General features: G+C 50.3%; 1 protein-coding gene across 4 annotated transcripts in view; it reads right to left on the bottom strand.

Moving 5' to 3' along the window:
- afap1 (actin filament associated protein 1) overlaps nt 1–22,050 on the bottom strand; it is a 52,163-nt gene that overhangs the window by 769 nt on the left and 29,344 nt on the right. For 2 of the 4 annotated variants that reach the window (XM_084691227.1, XM_084691225.1), the window contains exons 4-18: nt 14,587–14,695; nt 14,222–14,433; nt 13,813–13,992; nt 10,001–10,087; nt 9,273–9,351; nt 6,937–7,089; nt 6,435–6,646; nt 6,065–6,210; nt 5,720–5,834; nt 5,185–5,424; nt 3,541–3,661; nt 2,453–2,617; nt 1,619–1,809; nt 1,207–1,371; nt 941–999 (exon numbers count right to left, since the gene is read on the bottom strand). In XM_084691227.1, the coding sequence (XP_084547353.1) occupies nt 973–999; nt 1,207–1,371; nt 1,619–1,809; nt 2,453–2,617; nt 3,541–3,661; nt 5,185–5,424; nt 5,720–5,834; nt 6,065–6,210; nt 6,435–6,646; nt 6,937–7,089; nt 9,273–9,351; nt 10,001–10,087; nt 13,813–13,992; nt 14,222–14,433; nt 14,587–14,695 (2,202 nt within the window). In that variant the 3' untranslated portion in view covers nt 941–972. The remainder of the gene's footprint in view (nt 1–940; nt 1,000–1,206; nt 1,372–1,618; nt 1,810–2,452; nt 2,618–3,540; nt 3,662–5,184; nt 5,425–5,719; nt 5,835–6,064; nt 6,211–6,434; nt 6,647–6,936; nt 7,090–9,272; nt 9,352–10,000; nt 10,088–13,812; nt 13,993–14,221; nt 14,434–14,586; nt 14,696–22,050) is intronic. The other 2 variants (XM_084691226.1, XM_084691228.1) reach the window with 2 other exon arrangements.

Raw genomic sequence — 22,050 nt, 5'->3', positions numbered from 1 at the left:
ACCCCTGTTGGTGGCCATTTTGTTTTAGCAACATGCTATTTGAACCTGACAGCAAAAACACCAGAACACTAAACACACTTGAATTTAGGGACATGTGCCTTGAGCAAATGCTAGCTGTTGCAGTAGTACATGAACAAGGCTAATCCTTCACTAGCATCCTAACAGAGAACATAGCACCTTGGTACACAAAGGCAGTGTAAATATGGCAACATTGGCAGTGCCCATGTGTAAAACGTATCATCAAAAGCACCATTAGAAAAAAGCTTGTATGCTCGTGTGTGTGTTAAATAGGCCAACAACTGAAGCTGAAGAATTTGTATCTGGGTCACGGTTCCATGACAGAACCCGCAAAACACAGTCCAAACCAACATCATGCTGCAATGCGCACACCACGAATATCTGAGTGAATATCAGTGAAGGGGACTGAGAACTTATGTCTACAGCAATCTATGCTACGGAAAGAAATTTTAAATATGAACATAAATAAACAGGCAAGTTGAAACATTTACAAATAAATACTTGGTTCTGCATTTGGACATTTTAACCCCCAATCAGACTGAGGAATAGGGAAAGGAAATGGGTTTCTAAAAAAACAAAAAAACAAGCGCAAATTTGCAATAGCTGTACCCACGTAGGTGCATCCATGCCCAGTTGTGCACAGCGTTAGCCTTAAAGCTACTGGTCCCAGCTAAGAAAAGAGGCCAGTACAAATGGCACAACAGACTCCTGTATGTCAAGCAAGCCTCATAGAACGCATTGAATTATAAAATAGTACGCTAAAAAGAGTGACACTGAAGGTCTGTATGTTGTGGCAATTAAGTATGTTCAAATCATCCATATGTCTCTTAGATGTCTATGATAGTGTAACCCCCCCCCCCCCACTCTCCCTCCCTCCCTCCCTGTCACGTTCCCATGTGAACAGTTTTAAATAAATATATACATTAAAAAAAGAGAAGCCTTATGATGATGTGTCTATGTGCCAGTCTTCATTTCCCATTCCTGAAAGGGGAGAAAAACATTGTTACAATAGGGTCAAACATTCTTGGTCAATTTCCAGAATTCTTTCAATCTTTCTTACAAAAACGAAAAACCATTATCGAAATCCCTCCGCCATTTTTTTATTCTCTCTATTAAGCAATTCATAGAAGAATACAGACTGTGACATGAGAATACACCAGGAGGCCAGTCCATTATCCTGCATCTCACCTTGGCCTTTCTGAGGACGTGTCCGCGCACCGGCGGGGGCTTCTGATTGGCCTGTCTGCGGAGGAGGGAGGCGCTGTTGACGGGCAGCGAGCAGGACTCGGTGTCGCTGGTGTCACAGCTGGAGAAGGGAGAGGACTCCTGTGTCCGCCGCAGCAACACCGGGGACTGGACACACAATTCGAATGATGATGTCAATTTGTCAGCACAATGTCTAATAAACAAACTAAGAATCAGAAGGTGTTAAGTTTCCAGTTGACAACATTAGCATGGACAGGTTCCACTAACACCAAGTGGGACAATTCCATCACATGGAAATCCATCAAAACTCTATCAAGTTTCACCACGGCAACTGTGCGGTACCGGGCTTACGTGGTGCAGTACCACTGAGGTAAGGGTTGTGCCGGTGTCCTACCTGGGGGCTGGAGGTCCCAGACTTGGGCTCGATGCTGAGGCCCAGGGTGACCCCTCCGCTGAGGGCCTTCTTCAAGCTCTCCTTCACCTCGGTCAGGTCCAGCTCCAGGGTCACCCTCTCCTCCTCCTTCTGCTTGCACTCCTCCTCCACCTTCTTCAGACGCTCCGTCAGGCTGGCCTGGGAACGCTTGCCTGTTGGTGGTGGGGGGGACATGTTAGGAGTGTGTGTGTGTGTGTGTGGGGGAGGGGCCTTCGGGCCCTGCCTCCCCAGCACTGGCCCCCCTCCCTGGCCCTCCCTCCCCAGCACTGGCCCCCCTCCCTGGCCCGCCCTCCCTCCCTCCCCAGCACTGGCCCCCCCTCCCTGGCCCTCCCTCCCCAGCACTGGCCCCCCTCCCTCCCCAGCACTTGCCCCCCCTCCCTCCCCAGCACTGACCCCCCTCCCTGGCTCTCCCTCCACAGCACTGGCCCCCCTCCCTCCCTCCCCAGCACTGACCACCCTCCCTCCCTCCCCAGCACCGACTCCCCTCCCTGGTCCTCCCTCCCCAGCACTGACCCCCCTCCCTGGCCCTCCCTCCCCAGCACTGACCCCCCTCCCTGGCCCTCTCTCCCCAGCACTGGCCCCCTTCCCTCCCTCCCCAGCACTGGTCCCCCTCTCTCCCTGGCCCTCCCTTCCCAGCACTGGCCCCCCTCCCTCCCTCCCCAGCACTGGTCCCCCTCCCTGGCCCTCCCTCCCCAGCACTGGTCCCCCTCCCTGGCCCTCCCTCCCCAGCACTGGTCCCTCTCCCTGGCCCTCCCTCCCCAGCACTGACCCCCCTCCCTGGCCCTCCTCCCTCACCAGCGGTGGCCTCCAGGGCGCTGCGCAGCTCCCTCCTCTCCTTCTTCAGCTGGCTCAGGCGGTTCCTGATGTCCTGCTTCCTCCTCATCAGCTCCTCCTCCCTGGCCTGCAGGCGCTTGGCGTCGGCCTCCACGCGGTTCTTGCCGTACCTGTACTGCTCCGCACCTGGGGACAGCAGACACTGGAGGGTTAGACTCACACACGGCTACAGGGGCAGGGGAGGAGAGTAGCGAGGGGAGGGGAGGAGAGGGTAAGAGGGGAAAGACTTGACCAGAAACCCATTGAACCCAAACCTTGGTCGAAAAGCTGTCATTAATCACACAGGGACCGTCCCTGCTGGAAAATTCACAAAACACAACCACTATGGGCCACCCTCCACACCACTAAGTGTGTGTGTTAGTGCGCACATCGAGACGATGTACTCAATCAAAACACCGCCAAGGAACACATTCACCCTCCACACAACAGTAATGGGGGGTTGACACCATAAATATATGGATAGTGTCAAATCTAATAAATTCAACAAGACACATAGTTGGTATTTGGTCCTAGCACTGCAAAACCGTGGTTGAAAACCCTGGTAGTTCACACATTACTTAAAACATAGCCGCCCTGCCCCCCCCCCCCTCCCCCACCACAAAGATCAGACCAAACCAACTCAGTCTGTCAACATAGCTGTGTGTTCTTCTGCTGTCGCTGGTATTTCAGTTGTGTGAACGTTGACTGGACGGTAAAAGACCATTGTGGGTAATGTTTGCGTGAACGTTGTCTAAACATTTGTTGTGGTTGTGTGAATGTAGACTGAATGTGGCGTCTATGGTCTGCCTGTTGCCGGTTTACTTAATGTTGTCTGTCTGTGGGTGGGGATGGGAGGGGGGGGTCCACGCTCCTTGGATCATGCTGAACCCAGTGGCTTTTAAGGAAGTCATATTAGCTCTCAAAGATATTTACTGCTAGATCCACTGTCATTAGGACATTCCGTCATTTTCCAGATTCTTCTCGGGCTCCTTCTTTCTAGAAATCCATCAGTAGTGGCCAGACTTACTGTCTGCTAGGGTAAGACACACACAGACAAGCCACACTCTTACTGGAGTTGGTGCGTTTCACAGGCGCTGTTCCATTGGTGGTTCCGACCTTCTTGCTCTGGTTCTTGTCTGCCTTCTGCTTCGACGCCGTCCCATTGGTCACCGGGGCTTTCTTCCCCTTCAGCTGAATGGTGGACAAACAAGAAAGAGGTAAAGAACCAATGGTTACACTCCAAAACGGTCTGTGTTGCAGCAAATATCTACACTGTAAATAACTGGCCATAAAACCAATAACACAGTTCTAATAAAAATCAACAGACCCTCCGAGTACCGTGGGGACAGTGAACGTCAACATTAACTAGATCTCCAGCTGTGTAAATATAGGTAAACACCCAACTGTTTTATACGACCAGTCCCCCTCTCAATTCAATGCCACAGGAATCAAAGAACTCTACAAGTCGGGGCCGCTGGACTGTGATCGCTCCGTACTAAAACAGTCACGGCTTTGGACGTACTACTTTAGAGTTCCACTTCAATTAGCTTTACTAAAAAGGCAAGAAAACCATTGAGCTGGCCCGAGTTCTACGTCGACCAGGATTAAGTGTGTTTAAATACTATAGCGGGGTGGGGGAGTGGGGGGGCTTTGTGGTTCAGGGTTTCGATGTTAGCACCCCCCTTGGCCGCGCCACACACTCGCACACATCAGAGGAGCCCTGGGTAGACCACAGCTACACAGGGGGCGCTTGGCGATGCATGTGGGCTCAGCCCAGCCGGGTGGCACTTCCAGAGACAAACGATCGCGTCGTAAAAACATAACTATGTACACGACACAGGAGTCTGTGGCTGTACGGGGGGAGGGGGCGGGGGTATGTATGAAGCACACACACAGTGTGTACATATGTGTTATACAGCACACAGTCCCTGTAGACACAAATATCATTTAATCAGTCTAACCTTTTTATATATTTTTACACACACACACACACACACACACACATCAAAAAGTGAACCCCTGTAAAAAGCTGGGTGGTCTACAGTGAGAGGATGAATAATGTGACCTGAATGCAAACTACTGATACTTGATCCTCCCTCCCTCTGAGAGGTACATATCCTGACTCAGTCTCAAGGCAGCATGGTCAATGTCTGAGCAAGTCCCAGACACACACACACACACACCGCTGGACAGCACAGTGTGCGTAAACCCTGCATGGTTTTAATCAGATCACTTAGAGCTACGATCCAGCAGGCCCTTGGGAGGGGGCAGGAGGAGAGGGGGATTGTGGGGGATGGAGGAAAGAGGACCTGAGATTCTGGGTGGCCCGCGTCAATACCAATGTATTAAAATCAGAGCGTGCTCCAGAAGGAACAATAAACGTGAGAACTAATGAGACGTGAGTTTAGAACCCAGCCCTTCTCCTATTGGCTGACATCTCTCACCTTGGTCTTCCAGGAAACCGACAAGACAGCTGTCCATCTAAAACCCTGGAGTTATGACATCAAACTCCCAATAGTATGTGGATGTATCATGATTCGTATCACCTCATACTTTCATATAAACTAGATGAGGACAGTTGATTATGCTCAGCCCTGGTCTAAAGGTGTGACTCGCCCTGGTCTAAAGGGGAGCTGTGTCTACCAAGCTGCCTGGACAGAGAGAGAAGGGGTTAGCATGTTAGAAAGAAGGCAGGCAGTTGGAAAGTTAGTCACCTGAGCAGCATCTTTAGAGTTAGCCTTGGCTGAGGAAGAGGAGGAAGAGAGGAATTTGGAGGAGATGGGGCCGGGGGTTTTGTAATGGCTGGAGGAGGAGGCCGGGCGGCTGGGCTTGGGGGAGTAGCGGGACGCCAGCTTGGGCGAGGGCATGTTCTCATACAGGTCAGCATTCTCATAGTGCATGTCCTCTCTTTGTCGCCCCCCGCTGGCTGGGCTGGAGTACAGCGCCTCAGGATCCTTGGTTAGGTCAGCATGCAGGGAGGGAGAGGGGAGGGGAAGAGAGGAGAACAAAAGACCGAAAAATAAAGCGTACACAGATAAAGCAAACAGAGGAGGAATAAGGGGGGGGGAAGATGGCAAAAAGGTTGTTATTGTTACTGCCAGAGAGTTGGTACTGAGGACCAGGAAGTCCAGTCAGGGTTATTAGTCAGAAATGGGAACACAGACGAGGACGAAAGGGAGAAACGGAGCGCAAGACCACTGAACCTCTGAAGCAAACGCTGTGTGAAAGTGTGTGTGTGTGTGTCCTTACCGTTCCGTTGATGGGCACGTCGTCGTAGTGCAGGGCCATGCCAGAGGGGCAGGCGTATCCCTTGACAGGGTTATCCAGGTACGGGTTTGGGGAAACGGCACGCTTGCTGGTGAAGCTGAGGGGGGAAACAACACCAGCAGAGCTTCACAAACACGGCTCTGGAAGGAGGGATATCCCCACGGACACACACACCTGGACAGATCTGACACTTGATGGAATACGGGCGTCGTCATGCTACTGAAGGACCCATAGCCGTCGACCCGACGTCTGAAATCTCATGTCTTAGGTAGGTGTGTGTGTGTGTGTCCCCTATAAGGACCGAGCTCTCAGGTGGGCGTGTCTCACCAGAAGGACTGCTTCGCCAGCTGGATGACGTTGGCGGTGGTCTCCACGTCGATGTAGTCGTAGTGCAGGGCTGCGGGGTCGGTGGTGGAGCCCGACTCTGCCAGGAGGACACCCAGCCAGCGACCCAGCGCCTCTGACGAGGACGCCTGGGGGAGGAGGGGAGGAGGAAGGATGGAGTGAGCCCCATGTGGATGCTACCTCACACCGTTCATGCCGCGCGCGTTTGGTCAGTGCTGCTTCTGATGACAAGGCTGAAGGGATCAGTGGGGTACGTATGGCCACGCTAAAAGGTTTGGGACTGTCGTGTGTTTTTCTTCATATGCATGTACGTGTGTGTGTGTAGCGTATGCGCGTGCGTGTGTGTGTTTACCTCCAGCACGGCCACCTCCTGCCCGTTGCGGAGCAGGCGGAAGGCGTAGGGGTGCTTCTGGTCGAGGCCGGGGCTGACCTCACAGCCTCTCAGGGGCAGCGAGGCCATGTGGCTCTTGAGGTCGGCGCGGTCCTTGTGCAGCAGCAGCTGGTTGTCTTTCAGACGGCACCAGCGCTCCCGCCAGCGGTTATTGGACAGCACGTTCAGATAGCCTGTCAATCAAGAGCACCCAGACAATTAGGAGGTGAGGTTGACGACACAGCAAAACTGGATGTGAAACTCAACATGCATAACTGTGGTCAATGTCACTCAGATTGTATACAGTATAAATACAAGTGTATATACTTATACAATATATACTTTTAAGTATAAATGATCACAGAAACATGAGATTAAGTTAAACTTTGAACCTAATCTCAGTGCAATGACTAAGTACCATGTCGGTCTAAGACATCAACCCTCGTAGATGAATGTGGCTGTTATAAGATCATGTGACCCTTACCACAGGTGGGCACATCCTCCTCTGCAGAGGAGGTCTGCTCGTCGGTGGACGGCTTCTTCCTGCCCAGGCCAATGATCTTGGTGATCTTCTTCCCCGCCCCCTTCCCCACAGTCCCTCCCTTCTGCTCCGCCTTAGAGCTCTTCTTCCCTTTGCCTGAGGGAGAGAGAGAAAGAGAGAGAGAGGGGGAGAGGGAGAGGGAGACAGTGCGAGGGAAAGTAAGACAAAGAGAGAAATGGAGAAAAAAAATGGAACCTTGAACCTGTAGAAGAATAGAATACTTTATCCCCACAGGTGGACATTTCCTTTGGCAGCAGTGACATCCAGTCCATCCAACCAACACACTGTGGCCTGGAGTGATGAGTGTATTTCATGATTCAAGGTGAAAATGGCTTCAATTCGGTGTGAAAAACCAGCCAAAGCATTCATGACGGTGCACATTCTCCTGTAAATCCCACTAAACTAGTCTAAACCAGGTCTTAAGAGTCTGTCTCTTGGTTCCTGTCTCCAGCTCCTCTCTGGGGGTTGTTGGGATAGTGTGGTCAGTGGTCAGATGGTTTGGTGGACAACATCCACAGCCATGCAGCAGGACAGGAGACAACAAGAATGACAGGAATGGACAGAGGAGGAACTTATTTAGTGTGTGTGTGTGCGTGTGTGTGTGTGTGTGTGTGTGAGAGTGTGACTTCACTCATGAGGGGGGGGGGTAAAAGGGTGAATTTCCCCTCAGTGATGTCATTATACAGAGACAGCTGACATTGGAGTGTTTCAGCAGACACACACACACACACAGCTCTCTGCAGTGCCGGTTAGTCAGATGCTGTTACAATACCACATTTAGGAATGGTATCTACACCATGGCGACATTTTAAATTAAATTTGTTGCCATCTGCACCCCATACCTTCTTGGGATTGTCACACCACACACACACACATGCGCGGGCCTAAGGTGGAAACCAGACACACAGATGTGAAACCACTTCACTTGGTTTAAAAAAAGGAGTTATTAGTCTTTTTCCTGGAGAGATGGGGGAAAGTGCGTGATCAGGCTCATCTGATTCCCTCTGAATCAGAGTCGCCCGTCTGTTACCAGCACTGGAAGGAATGGAGCTGATTAAGCAAAAACATTTTTAAAGAGAGTTGAAATATTTTTCCTCCTCTTCGTCAGACAGAATGTGTAGGTAGGGTGAGAGAGTGTGCAGAGACAGTGTGTGCGTGTGTGTCTGTCGTTTGTTTTGATGACAGCAAACCGAGATGTCTGAAGAGTTAAAAAGTAGGTGTGAAGCCAGAGTCAATCGTTGTGCTGACACTGTATAGGCTAACACTAAACATTCTAAGGCGGCGCTAACTTGCAATTCCCCTCCAATCCTCTAGAGGGACGTCTTTCATTCATTTATCCCATTATCCGGAATAACCAAAAACACTCAATGAAAACCATCATTGAGATAGATAAATCTGCCGAAAAGTGTCAAATGTAATCTAACAGAATACATTGAATTTATGTCATTTGGGAGCCAAAAAAAAAAAAAAAAAGTGTTGTCATATATCAAAATCAATTGTGTTTTCACAGCTGCAATATGCAAACAGTTGAGCTGCCTCTGAATCACAGCCCAATGCTGAGCAAGCAATCCCCCCAGGGCTGGAATTTACTACTATTGAGAAACCCGTCTTCTCACAGGGGAAAAAAAAACCCACCCATGTTTATCTGTCTTGAAAAAGTAGAGTTCTGCCTCTAAATCCTAGGGAACCCAAACAGGGATCCCTGACAAATGAAGGGAAGATTCTCTCCTGCTGTCTGAACCTGTCAGGTAAACAAACGCTAAATAATCCCAGCAGCTCTCCAGACAGTGCAGCTATCATCTTCCTGTCTCTGTGTTGGAAGACAGCGTGCTTCCATTAAGAATAAATACCTAATAAAAATGTTTCAAATGTCGGATTGTAACAAGCTGCTATTGTATGTACGACAAATTGGCTCCTGTAGAGAAAAAAAAGTCCCCCTTTGCTGTATGAGGTCTAACTAATGGCTGACAGGACTGGGATTGTCACGGTTATCACGGTTGAAGAGGCTCTTAACACAGGTCGGACAGACCAAACCCACAGCTGCTTTACACATCTGATACCCATCACTTCTCAATGGAACCAAGGAAGAAAGAGTGCATTTGCAGGGAATGGAAACACTGGGTTAGGCTTCTGAAGCTATGTATGTATGTATGTATGTATGTATGTATGTATGTATGTGTGTGTGTGTGTGTGTGTGTGTGTGTGTGTGTGTGTGTGTGTGTGTGTGTGTAGGAGTGTGTAGGAGTGTGTGTGGAAGTGGTGTGTGTGTCATGTCTTACCGTTGTCCTTACAATCTCCGTTGTGTCCGTTCTCATGAGGCTGCTCTCCGTCTGAGCTGGGTCTGTCACATGACACCTTCTGGAACGCAGCCTACAGTCAGTATTACACACACACATATATACACACAGGTCCTAAAGGATGCATACACACTAATCCACACACACTACATAAATGTCCTCCACACACACACACACACACACACCCGCACCTTTACGAGAGTGCCCCAGGGGCGTCTCTGCTGTCTGTGTTAGACTAACACACAGCAGTAAAAGCTGGAATAGGCCTTCATTAGACGTGTGTGGAGGGGAGGCTGGAGGGTTGTAGTCTGGGGCAGGCAAGCAAACTACGGATGGAGCCATTCTGTGTGTGTGTGTGTGTGTGTGTGTTTACAGTTAATATATGCGTGTTCATATTTGGGAATTCTTGTGTGAGTGTTTTTAGTTTACGTGTGTGTGTGTGTGTTTTGAGGTGGAAAATGACTTAGATCAGAGAGACTTTAATGACAAACTTCTCCCTAACTGGCTCAGTAGACAGAAACCAAGCCTAATTATTCATACATAACATGTTACAGATGCTCTCCACCAGTTTAACAGCGAGTGTGTGCAGTCTACTGTATATTCGTGTGTGTGTTTGTGTGTGTGAGCGGATAAGAGAGAGAGATGGAGAGAGAAACCGAGAGAGGGACAGAGTGGGGAGTGAGTGTGTGTGCGTGTGCGTGCACGTTTACCTTCTCCAGCTCAGGCTTGTGTACCGGGGAACCAGAGGCAGGTCCTTCCGAATCCACGTGACCGTTGATGCACACCTCTCTCATGACCTACACACCAAACCCACCCGCTGTGTTAGACAGGTCAGATCATGCCACCTTCTCTAGGAAACCTAGACTGTTCATGGGCACCATGGAGCGTGGCCCAATCACATTTCAAACATTTTGCTGATAGGATCAATGTACACATTCGCCATAAGAATGACTGTTCATGCCGGATGTCAGATTATTGACAGGAATCAGAGGATTGTCCGCATGTAAACATTCTCTGTGTTGCTGAAGTCCCTCCCCTTACCATGATGAGAGAGACAGCGAGAGGCACGGAGAGAGAGAGAGAGACAGAGAGAGGCAGGGAAAGGGACACGGAGAGAGACAGAGAAAGGGACAGAGAGACCGAGAGAGGCAGGGAAAGAGGCACAGAGAGAGGCAGCGGGAAAGAGAGAAGCCACAAGCCTGCTTCATATATTAAAGCTCTGACTCAAGCACAGCCAAGAAAGGGCTGCTAGCTGCTTGCATGGTGTTATGAAACAGGCCCAGTCACAGGGAATGAGATATCCAGAGACACTGCAACATAGGCTGTGGGGCGCCAGAGTACATTAGCATCACCTTAGCACTGCCCACAACCTCACAGCATCCTAAACCTGGCAACCCATCAATACTTAAGAGGTTGTTTCGTAGAGTCACAAAGGTGGCTGTGGATATAGAATGAGGTGAGCGATGATGCTAAGTTAGGCCAAGCTACGATAGAGTGATTAGGTCTGGACTGAACATACACACAAGCACACTGATACAGGGAAATAGATTTAACACACACACCTCGGCCAGCAGCCTGTGTTCACCACAGTCTTCTGGGTTTGGCTGGGAGAGAACATAATTGGCCTCGCAGGGAAATTACAGCCTCCATGGTTTTGGCTCAGCAGAGGCCAGCGTGTGTCTGTGTGTGCGTATATACCTGCCTGTGTGTGTGTGTTATGAAGTGTGTGTCTGTGTGATCAAGTGTGTGTGTGTGTGTGACACAGTCTATCTTCTGTCAGCAACAGGCATCTCACACACAGGCTCGTTGGCCGGCCCTGCTGGTTCTCTCTGGGTGGGTTAGGCCTTGTTGACGTCTCTGGGAGATGTCGCTGTTGCTACACGACTTGGGAGTCGTTCTCATTGGAGATTTCGACATAGACAAGACTTATGATTTATCTGGGGGGGGAGGGGAGATGAGAGATGGACGGGTTTGTGACTCTTGCGTATCGGTTACACATCGGTTGTGGTTCTATGTAGTGACATGATGGAGGCTTTTTTGTCTGCGTTTACTAGCAATGTGTGGACAATCATGGGTCAAAAGTCTGACACACACCCAGACCCCCTCCCCACACCCAGATTTCTCACCAGACCAGCTTGAAGAGAGACTGGGCAAGGTTTCTCTGAGCAGGATAAGGGTAGAGGAGGAAGAGGGAGAGGAGGAAAGCGTGGATACAAAGCCAAGAGAGAAAGACTACCAGGTCATCCTGAAAAGAAGGGATTGAAACAAAGGGATGAGGGTAAAGGAGAGAAAAAGAAACAACTCAAACTTGCACAGAAACCCAGAGCTGAACCAAACATTATGACAAAGGATAAGGTATCAACATGATATCGAGTTCCATACACAGCTCATTAGCACACAATGTCTGCATTTATCATTAGCGAGCCTGGTTTGGATGGCCCTAACTGCACGAAGGTCTCCACCTCTCTCCTCCTCCCCTTTCCTCCTCTCCTCCTCTCCTTCCTAACTGATGAAGTGTTGCATGGCTCCGTTTACGTTGAGGACATGGTATTGGAGTGGACCCATCACGACTAGGGTGGAATTCAGCTGAGAAAGCTTTGTTTCCATGATCCAGTCTTTAATGTGAAACGCAAGACTTGATTGTTATGAAAGCCCCTATGGACGAGAGAAGAGAGGGAGGAAGAGAGAGAAATGGAGAGGAGGACTTGTGAGAGCAAGTGTGTGTGCGCTCGAGCTCATGTGCCTGCATTTGTGTATGTGTGAGTGTGCGTGCCTGCATGCACACACACACACACACACGCACACACAATATCCAAGGTCTCCTAGCAACCCCGGTATCTAAACACGAGATCTAAACTCCAAATTTTTTCTGGCTCGCAGTCTCGCGCACACACCCCTCAGGCGTAATGGCGTTGAGCGCCAGGGAGTCGATCCCTCACCATCACACGGGCTCCTTGAACCCAGGCCAGGAGGCAGGGGGGAACTGGACCTCGCTGGTTCCAAGTGTCACCAGCCCCGAGAAAACCACATGTTTATCAATTATATCCAGTAAACTCTGACGAGAGAAATTGATTGTTGGGCCAACCCCCCCAAAAAAGCGCCTGTTTATTCCAGGCTGTTTTATTGCTTCAATGTGTTTTCAATACACGAACACCTGACTAAACACACACCCAACATCCCCTCTCCGGTCTGATGAGCGCTGCAGTGAGGCTGCAGGGAAGGTTTGTATATTTGCGCAGGTCTGTTTGCAGGTACGTCTGGACCAATCGAGCGTGCTTCCCCCTGCAGCCAATCAATAAACAGACTGCCATATGGAACTAGTCATCAAATCAGATAAATGGGAAAGTTTCTTTCGTGGGTGCCTTTTTTGTGGGGGGGTGGGGTCTAGGCCCACTGTACGCACTGTAAGAGGGAGAGAGAGAGTGTGAGAGAGAGAGAGACTGTGCGAGAGAGAGTGTGAGAGAGAGAGAGACTGTGCGAGAGAGAGAGAGACTGTGCGAGAGAGAGACTGTGCGCGAGAGAGAGAGAGAGACTGTGCGCGAGAGAGACTGTGCGAGAGAGAGAGAGAGAGAGACTGTGCGAGAGAGAGAGAGAGAGAGAGAGAGAGAGAGAGAGAGAGAGAGAGAGAGAGAGACTGTGCGCGAGAGAGAGAGAGAGAGAGAGAGAGAGAGAGAGAGAGAGAGAGAGAGAGAGAGAGAGAGAGACTGTGCGCGAGAGAGAGACTGTGCGCGAGAGAGAGAGCGAGAGAGAGAGCGAGAGAGCGAGAGAGCGAGAGAGAGACTGAAGCTGGCGTTACAATCAGGGCGGCTGAATCAGTCTGATGGGCAGTATCGCTCGACTATTAACTTTTTTGTTGTTTTATTTTTTTACAAGGCCCTATGAAGGCCCGTATGAAGAGGTGCTGCAGGGTCCCAGTCTGCAGCAGGCCTGTCAGTAACTACAGCAGGGGGACCCAGTCTGGCAGGAGAGCCGTGGCCGTAACTGGAGCAAGAAGGAAGGGAAGCGAGGGAGGGAAGGGAGGGAAGGAGGGGTGGGGTGTTGGGGGGGCGGGGGGGGAAGTTTAAACTAGTACTATTAATACCGTACAATAGATTCCCCAGGACAAACAACTGTGTCCAGGGTAATCCCAGGAGGGGCGAAGGTGAAGGTGAAGGTGTGTCTACGTGCTCGCAACAGAGAGGAAAATATCGACATCAGAAAGATGGATCAGAGGGGGGTAAAGAGAGATTCACAAAAACATCCACAGATCAGAGAGAAGTCCTCCAACAATACCTGGAAACCACAGCTCATTAGCTAGGCTAACCTTCGTAGCCGGCACAGCAGGCACAGTCCTTGTTTACCAAACAAATTCCTTCCACCTCCCCTATGTACAATTCCAAAGATTGACTTCCCTTTTGAATACACAAGACATGCTACCATTCTGTTGGGACCCGAATAAGTCACTGCTACGTGACACACACACACACACAAACAACACTTCTGCTGTAGCATGTTAGCCTAGCGTAGCGGGCCAACTCGTTACCTTGAGCCACTCCTCAGCCTGCTCCTTGCTGTGTACAGCCAGAACAAGGGCGTCTGCCCCCTGGTGGACGATCCTCAGCTCGTGCTTCTTCTTCTTGCCGTCCTTGGGGATGTGAGTGATGCTGCACCCCGATAGGACCAGAACCATCTGGGGGGTGTGGTCTTTGGAAGACTTGTAGCACTGAGGGTGGGGAGGAGAGGGGGGAGCAGGGAGGAAGGGGTTTTCCAGAGACTTCAGATTAAGGTCACTCGGCATGATGCGTTTGGGTGCTAGCCTACAAACAGTCCTTCGACGTGCTGGCGTGCGTATCCACGTGTTTTGAGTATTCAGTATGTGCGTATGTGTGTCAGCGTCTGTGTGTGTGTGTGGTGTGTGTGTGTGTGTGTCGGCGTGTGTCTCCCTTCCCTACCAGCAGCTTGCTGTCCTTGATGACACACAGCAGCTTGGTCCACTGGCCGAAGCGCTTCTTGCGCAGCAGGAAGGCGCAGATGCGGGCGTCCTTCACCAGGTCCATGGACGCCTCCTCGGACGGCCACTGGTGACACATCTTCTGGCCCTTCCCGTCCTCCTCCTCCTCGTCGTACGACTCGTACGAGCTGCTCATGGCGTCCGAGTCGTAGTCTGGGAGACGGGGAGAGAGGGAGGGATCGGGGGGGCGGGGGGGGGAGACAGAGGGAGAGGGGGAGGAATTGAACAATGTGTGCCGTACACAGTTGGTGGGGCGGTCTGGGCGCATGTATCATGCTGTGTGTGTGTGTGTCTGTATCCACTCACTGGAGGTGATGTATTCGGGAGCCTTCCCAGGACTCAGAGGTACGGCCTCCTCATAGTAGCCCTCAGGGAGGGAGGAGCTGGGGAGGGGAGGGGGGCCACTGTCTGGAGGCTGGAGGGGGGGGGCGGGGAGACAAGGAGAGAGACAGATGGTGGGAGAGGGAGAAAGGGAGACAGAGAGGGAGAAAGAAAGAAAAAAGGAGAAAGAGAGGGGGGGGGAGAGGGAGAGAGAATCATGGGTCAGTATGCAAAACAACCACAGCCAAGACCGCCATCTGACCATGACAGGGAGGAGCCCAACCGCAGGAAGCAGATAAGTCGACACGTGGTCCCACTGGTGCCTCTTCACACAGGGCCCCCCACGCTGAGGGGCGACCAGCTCGTCGCTGGGCTGGCCCAAACACGACAGGCGGACGGTCGGGATCTGCACCAGGGAGGCGGAGCTCTGAGGGAGGTTTGTAGAGCTTCTGTGGTGAGCATCTCCAGAGATGGGGGGGGGGAGGGGAGGGGGAGGAGTGAAGCTCTGAAGAGAGATTACACTTGAGATAAATCCAAACACGGTGAGAAGGGAGAGGGTGAGAACAACAACAAGACAAAGAAAGAGAGAAGAGTTTGAGAGAGGGAGAGAAGGACGGGGGGGGGGGGAGAGAAATGAAAACCCTCTCTTTTTGTTATTGTTTGTTTCCAGTTGGCGCTCGCCTGCTTCTCGGGCGCGAGGGGAAGCTGACGTGATCCACCTTGGCCAGTGCCACCCGGCACTCTCTCAACGTGTCAGGCTCTTAAAATAACATCATCGCAACAGTAAAATCAAATCTCATCATCTCACAGCACATGGAAATAAATGTCTTCTTGCTTGAAGTTTAACTCCGTGTGTGCGTGTGTGCGCACATCAGTGTAGAGAACGTATTTCTCAGCAGCAGAACTATACCTCAGCTTCATTAACGGTTCCTTAAGGGTCCGTTTGGTACCAGAAACCCTTGACGAGGTTCTCTCTCGTGTCTAATGTTCATCATCTGCAGCTTGACTCCTCCCACCTGCTCTTACACCCGGCCAATGAAGAGGACTGTTCCGTCCGAGGAAGAGAACTGAAGCTTTTGACTCTGGAAGACCATTTAGAAGCTTGGGTACTTCCAAACTTACAACATTTAAGTACAAGAGGCAAAGAAGACGTTTGGTCATGCAGGCGTTCCAAAAGTAGCGATGACCATCTTGTGCCTGAACAAGAGCTTACGCTTGCTCTCCATAGTGAATTCCCCACAAATTCCCCTCTTCTCGTCACATGGAAAGTCATCCTCTCGTGTATGTCTGTCATCCACTGGGAGAGCCGGGCACTTTCTGGATGTTGTTAGTGGGGGGGGAAATCCACGGCAGTTGTGAAAAGCCAGCGCTGCGGGCCACTGAGCGCTGCTCAGCCAATGAGGCGTCGCCGCCGTGGTGATGGCATCTCCGTCGCCACGGCAACGTGGAACATGTGGTTATTTATAAAGATGTCTGTAAACCGTTTCTGTACAAAGTAGAGACGGTCAGAAAGAACGAGTCACTGTGTGAGACACACACACACACAGAGAGAGCGAGAGAGAGAGAGAGACAGAGAGCCTGGCTACTCCCATGATCTCTCTCTCTCTCTCCCTCTATAGGAGAAGTTGTCTATAACTCAAGTCAGGTCTGACTCCATAGCCCTTATCCCATTTCCTCCGGGAAGCACTTCTTTTGGTAAACGAATTTTCTGCCAATAGTTCTGTCCCAGTTAACCTTGTAGTAACTTAAAACGTACTCACACACACAAATCACCCCTGAAAATCCCCACATCCTCCAGAAAGAAAGATAGAACTAAAAGTGAGAGAGCCAACAAAAGACAGAAAGCTCTTGGTCTGATAGTGGAACAATAACACAGCGATCTTGCGCCTGGAACACAAAGGGGTGTTCCAGAAGAAATGTAAGCACTTATGTGACCCAAATGTTTATGTTGGACGGTAGCAACCTTGAATGCAATGAGTGTGCTTATTTCCTTCTAAAGTGTTTTAGCAAGACTAACAATGAAGTGTTTTAGCAAGAATAACAACGTTGATACTCCAGAAGCTGACTGTAAACGCAGCCTACATTACACACTGTGAACCCCCCCCCAACCACGTTCTCTGCACCGGAATAAATCAGAGATTAGATTTAGGGGCTTGATTGGAGTGTTCGTGCAAACATGAACACACACACACACACAGTACAGGAAAACACACACTCAAGTGCACACCTAGACAGACACTTCAAGGCCTACTAGTTCCGTCGGTCTCACAAGCGTTCCATTGAACAAAAACACCAACATGAATCAACCCAACCCTCATGGTCTGCACCTCTTTCGGCCGATCGACAAACCATCCACACACACCGCCCTCCACCCTGGCCATCCACACAGTATTCAGATCCACAGACTGGCGCAGCCCCCCCGCCATGCGATTCCCTCGAATTGAGCGTTTCAACAGCGCGTGGTCAGAAGGTTGGAGATGGTAATTAGGGGGTGGTGAGGGAGGTTTGACCTCGGATGAGGAGCCGTGGGGGAGTTTTCTGACCGTCCCGCCTGAGCTTCCCAGTGTCCATTTCTGCCGGGCGTAGGAGGAGTTGTGTAAATGCATTTGCCACATCGCAGACAGCCTCTTGGAATAGCTGAGGCTGAAGACTGAAGCAAGCTGCAGGCTACAGACCGTGTGACAGGAAGCAGTTTGTTTACTATGATGCTTTGGCATGTATCTTGCTTGTGAACGTGCCTGACGTGGTAATATCCCTCTGCTCGTTACAAACTGCAGCAAACCACCTTGAAAGATCCTCCTGGGAGACTTCATTTCCCATAATGCACCCACATTCCACACTGGTGCTGGATGAGTTTGATGAGACACGGGCTTCCATCGAGACGGCTCATGTTCGACAGTGACTGCTTCCGGATTCTAGTTTTGATGGGATGTCATTCCAGTGGTTCCCAGGACATCATGGAACGTGAAATGGACACATGGATCCGATCACGGATATACTTTTGTCAGCTGTTCACCGTCAAACACACTGAACTAAACAGAGGGTCATCTCTCAACACGCTTCCTACATGCAAACCGCACGAAGACACACACACACACACCAGCAATTCACCAAGAGGTCAAGGTAAGGTGAGGCATCTCGACGAGCTGTAAATGGATGCCAGACTTCCCTGGAGATGAAAGGAGGGATGGAGAGATGGACGAGAGCACAGTCTCGTCCTGTTTCTGTCCAGTGACAGCCTTGTTGGGCCAGACGTAGCCTCCCTTAGCCTGTGTGCACGTGTCACGTGTTCACATCAGACCACCAGTATGTTCTGGAAACCTTTCCTTGAATATTTGGGTTTTCAGTGCATTTTTTTTTATCATTCGAAGAATTTTAGTTAAAATAATAATAATACTCACTCCACCCTTCTTGCACAGGGAACTTCAAAATCTAGTATTGCATCGTTTACTTGACATTGTTTGTGTCATTGTAAACCATTAAAAAAATGAAAGTTTCTCAACAGTTCTTTCTCCTCGATTTCACCCATCAACTGCACAGTGAGATTCCATGTTGCTAAATATGGAGATTGTGGCCCCGTCAGAATCTGGTTCAACAGGGTTCATCAGCACATCTTAACTAAACAGCGGGAGAGAATTCATGCTGGACGCACAAAACGCCCACACACACACCAACACCCAGGCAGGATGCACATAGGCACATGAGCAAACAGAATGGACACAAATGCACACACATACACACGCGCACGCACACACACATGCGCACGCACACGCGCACACACACACACACACAGGGAGCAGACCTGGCGTATTTCAGGCATTGACAGACTATGCGGTCTGGCTTTTCCGTCTCCTCTGTTCTGTACAGTTTGAACAACACTCTTTATGAATGGACTGTAGGTTATCAGTGGGGATACTGTGATAACACAGACACACATTTGAGAGACAGTTGTTAGTTTAACAGTGGCTAAACTCCAGAACGGGCCTGCTAAAAGCTAAAAGCTGTTGAATGGCCTCATTGTCTCTGAGAGATGCTTTTCAAACAAGACTTCAACTGACTTAACAGGAGAAGCTACTCAGACCGACCATGCCCTGCTCCTTTCGAACCCCTGCTCTGCCAGACTCCTGAGAGGCAGAACCTCTCCCCTCTCTCCTTTGAGAACAAGCAGAACATGCGGCCAGCTCGCCTGATAGACATCGCTGCTCTGCTGAAACACGGAAGGCTTCGCCAACAGAACCTGGATCAGAACGTGGGACTGAAAGCCGGAACGGTTCCCATCTTATCTTCCATCCACTCTCTCCTTTCAATCCTCCTCATCTCCCTCCCGTTCTTCGGGCCGAGAGCGGGACCAAAAAGGCCGTTTGTGTGTTTCTGTGTGTGTGTTTAGACAGGTGCACAGCAAAGTCCTGTGTACGGATATGCCGGATATGAGTGCGGAGAGGGGGAACAGGTAGAAAGAAGAGAGAGTCGGTCGAGCTGGGGAGAAATGCAGATAATACTCTCCTACCCCCCACCAGCAACTTCCACCCTCCTCCTCCCACCTCATAACGTGGTGCACACTAAGGTCAGAGGGAGGCGGACTGGGTCAAGGTACAGACCCCCCTCCACCCCCCCCCCCCTCTCTCTCTACAAATTCTGCTTTTGTTGGACCCTGCACCTCACATGAGTGTGTGTCCGCTTGGGCAAGCACCCCCGTCTGGAACGAACCTGGGCTATTGTACTGGGAGAAAGCTGGCACTTGGATTCAGGAACACACACACACAGAGGAATGAGGGCACTTCCACTCTCACGGGCATGCACAAACAATGAGCGAACACGCAAACACGGACACACGCACACACCGTTAACACTCGAGCACTCCCTCGCTGCCACAGGAAACTGTGCCTGCCCCACAACCCATATTCAATCATTCAGTCTACTGAAATACAGACTATATCAGCCTATAGTACATAGAGTATATGTTAGGTATGTTCACTCACATGACATAACATACTCGCATGCAAAATACTTTACAAGTCATCTTCTGCGCTAGTCTTGGTTGTTTCGTTGGTTTCTTTATTTAGCTAGTTAGACCATTACATCATGAGTGAGAGTAAGGAAAGAGTTGGCATTGTAAAATGTCTTCAAAAGCACTTTGGGGGGAAAAAAGTAGTGAAATAGGTTTTCCATTCGTGTTCTAGTTTTTAGGGGACTTTTTCCATACGCGCATGCACGCGAGCACACACACACACAGACCCATATGCACACAAAAACACACAACTTTGGCCTTGGGACTAACGATGCCATGGTCACATGACCATTTTAGTGTCACTTTCGCACGAGATTTCCTGAGACGAGTTAAAACACAATACTGTACATATTAAGGATTTAACACTTGTTGTTGGGTTACCACAGGCAACGGCGAGTTTGTCTCCTGGAAAATTAGCCGTGATTCGTCGATCATAATTAATACGTTTCCCTCTATGACACAATAGGGCTGAGGTCACCTCATCTCTGTGGTTGGACCAACCAGAGAGAAGGGGAAGTCCGACCGACCAATAAAACGACGCCTCAGCAAGTGACACGCAGCCAAATGCCCCTTTGATCCCACAGCAAAGTGAACCCCACAAACAAACCACGAGCAAATCACACCCCAGCAGCTGGAGAGAGTGACAGGGACCGAAAGGCTTCCGGAGGACGAGAACGTCCGCATGGTGGATGAGAGCCAGAGTGCGTTTTCCCTTTTCAAGCTAGCAAACATTTGACTGCCATACACAGTGGAGGTCTGGGGTGTCCAAGTAGAATAGGAACTATGGGTATCGTTTTAAGTCAGAGTGGCTCAGGGTTTGCTGGTCTCACACACACACACACACAGTACATTGAAATGCACTGACGTCGGCAGATGCACACGCGCGACATGTGCACGTCTCACGCGCGTTCTCCCACACATGACTATGTGGATCTGCTGGTGCGTGAGCGTGTGCGTCTGCATTACTGTGTACATTTCTGGCTGCTCCTCAGACACAAAGGCCAGAGCCGAGACGCGTATATTTATCTTCGAGAGTGCTGTGGGAGGAGGAGGGGGGCTCAGACAGACTGAGCTGGGAAAAGAGAGAGGAAGGACATAGAGAAAGAGGGGGACAGAGAGAGAGAGGGGGACAGAGAGAGAGAGAGAGAGAGAGAGAGAGAGAGAGAGACAGACAGAGAGAGAGACAGAGAGAGGAAGAAAAGAGAGATTTTGATTTCTCAAAGCCTTCATTGGGCAGTCCAAAGGCCCAGGTACCGTTCACTTTTAAATCTCGGATACAAGATACAGTATGAGACGCATATAGAGAGAGAATAAGCAAGAAACAGAGAGAGCGAAAGAAAGATAAATAAGGGAAATTAAACACAAATGGGACTCGTCTGCCTCAGAAAAGTGTGTGTGTGTATGTAGTTTTATGATAACAATGTGTGTGTATCATCTCTATGCCTCAGTTTGTCCATTAGTGTGTGAGACACAAAGAGAAAGACAAAGAGAGAGAATCAGACAGACCCAAGTCTGTGCATCTGTGCACATTCTTCAAGTACAGTAAAGCAGCTCTGAGGGCGAGTCTGTTTGCTCATGTTTGTGTGCCGGGGTGCTACGCTGATTTGGGTTATGGAGGAGAGGGGTAGGAGGGGGTGTTTGTGCGGGGGGGAGGAGGGGGGGGGGGGGGGTCGATGGGTCCCTCCAGCCAACGTCAACACAGATGGAAATCATTTGTGTCTCAGAAGCAGCCGGCCTGCCTTCATTCTCTCCTACAGAGCCGGAATGGAGCCCCAGTCGCTCACATACCCTTTTCTGTACCATGCAACTGCACACAGTCTAAGAGTGACTGGGTTGTTTCATTCTGGACTGTGCTAAGAACATCAAAAGTGAGCGGGTTGTAGAAAGGAAGGGTCTGCCTTCCTTGTACACACAGACTACTACCCCATCTTTTGATGCAACATATTTGTGTGTGATGAAAGAGAGAGAGAGAGGTGAGAGAGAGAGGTGAGAAAGAAGGTGAACTCATCTGATCCCAAGAGGCTTCAGTTGGCCTCTGTCACTGGGAGCGCCTGTTGTCCATTACAACTGTCTAATCGGTGGCAGCTGTGTGTGTGTGTGTGTGTGTGTGTAACAGGGCGTACAACAGTGACAACACTTATTTTCCTCGCTGGCTGACACACTCACTAAGATGTATGAGGTGAGGGGAGCAGGGATATCACCTTCACGAGTTCCTCCATCGGAGTCTGAGTGCGTGTGTGTGTGTGTGTGTCTTGTTCCTTCTTGGCACTGAGAGCTACTGTGTGTGTGTGTGTGTGTGTGTGTGTGTGTGTGTGTGTGTGTGTGTGTGTGTGGGCGGGGGATCCCGAGAAGGAACCTTCTAATGCGGCCGAGCAGCTTCAAAGTCAGAAATGTTCCCTGCAGGAGTAGAACTAGATACGATAAATGTGTTTGGTGCCATT

This window comes from Hypomesus nipponensis, chromosome 25 (genome assembly GCF_054491055.1).
Source record: "Hypomesus nipponensis isolate SF chromosome 25, ASM5449105v1, whole genome shotgun sequence".
Taxonomy (NCBI): Eukaryota; Metazoa; Chordata; class Actinopteri; order Osmeriformes; family Osmeridae; genus Hypomesus; species Hypomesus nipponensis.
The sequence above is the reverse complement of the archived record's forward strand: the minus strand, read 5'-3'. Positions and strand labels throughout refer to the sequence as shown.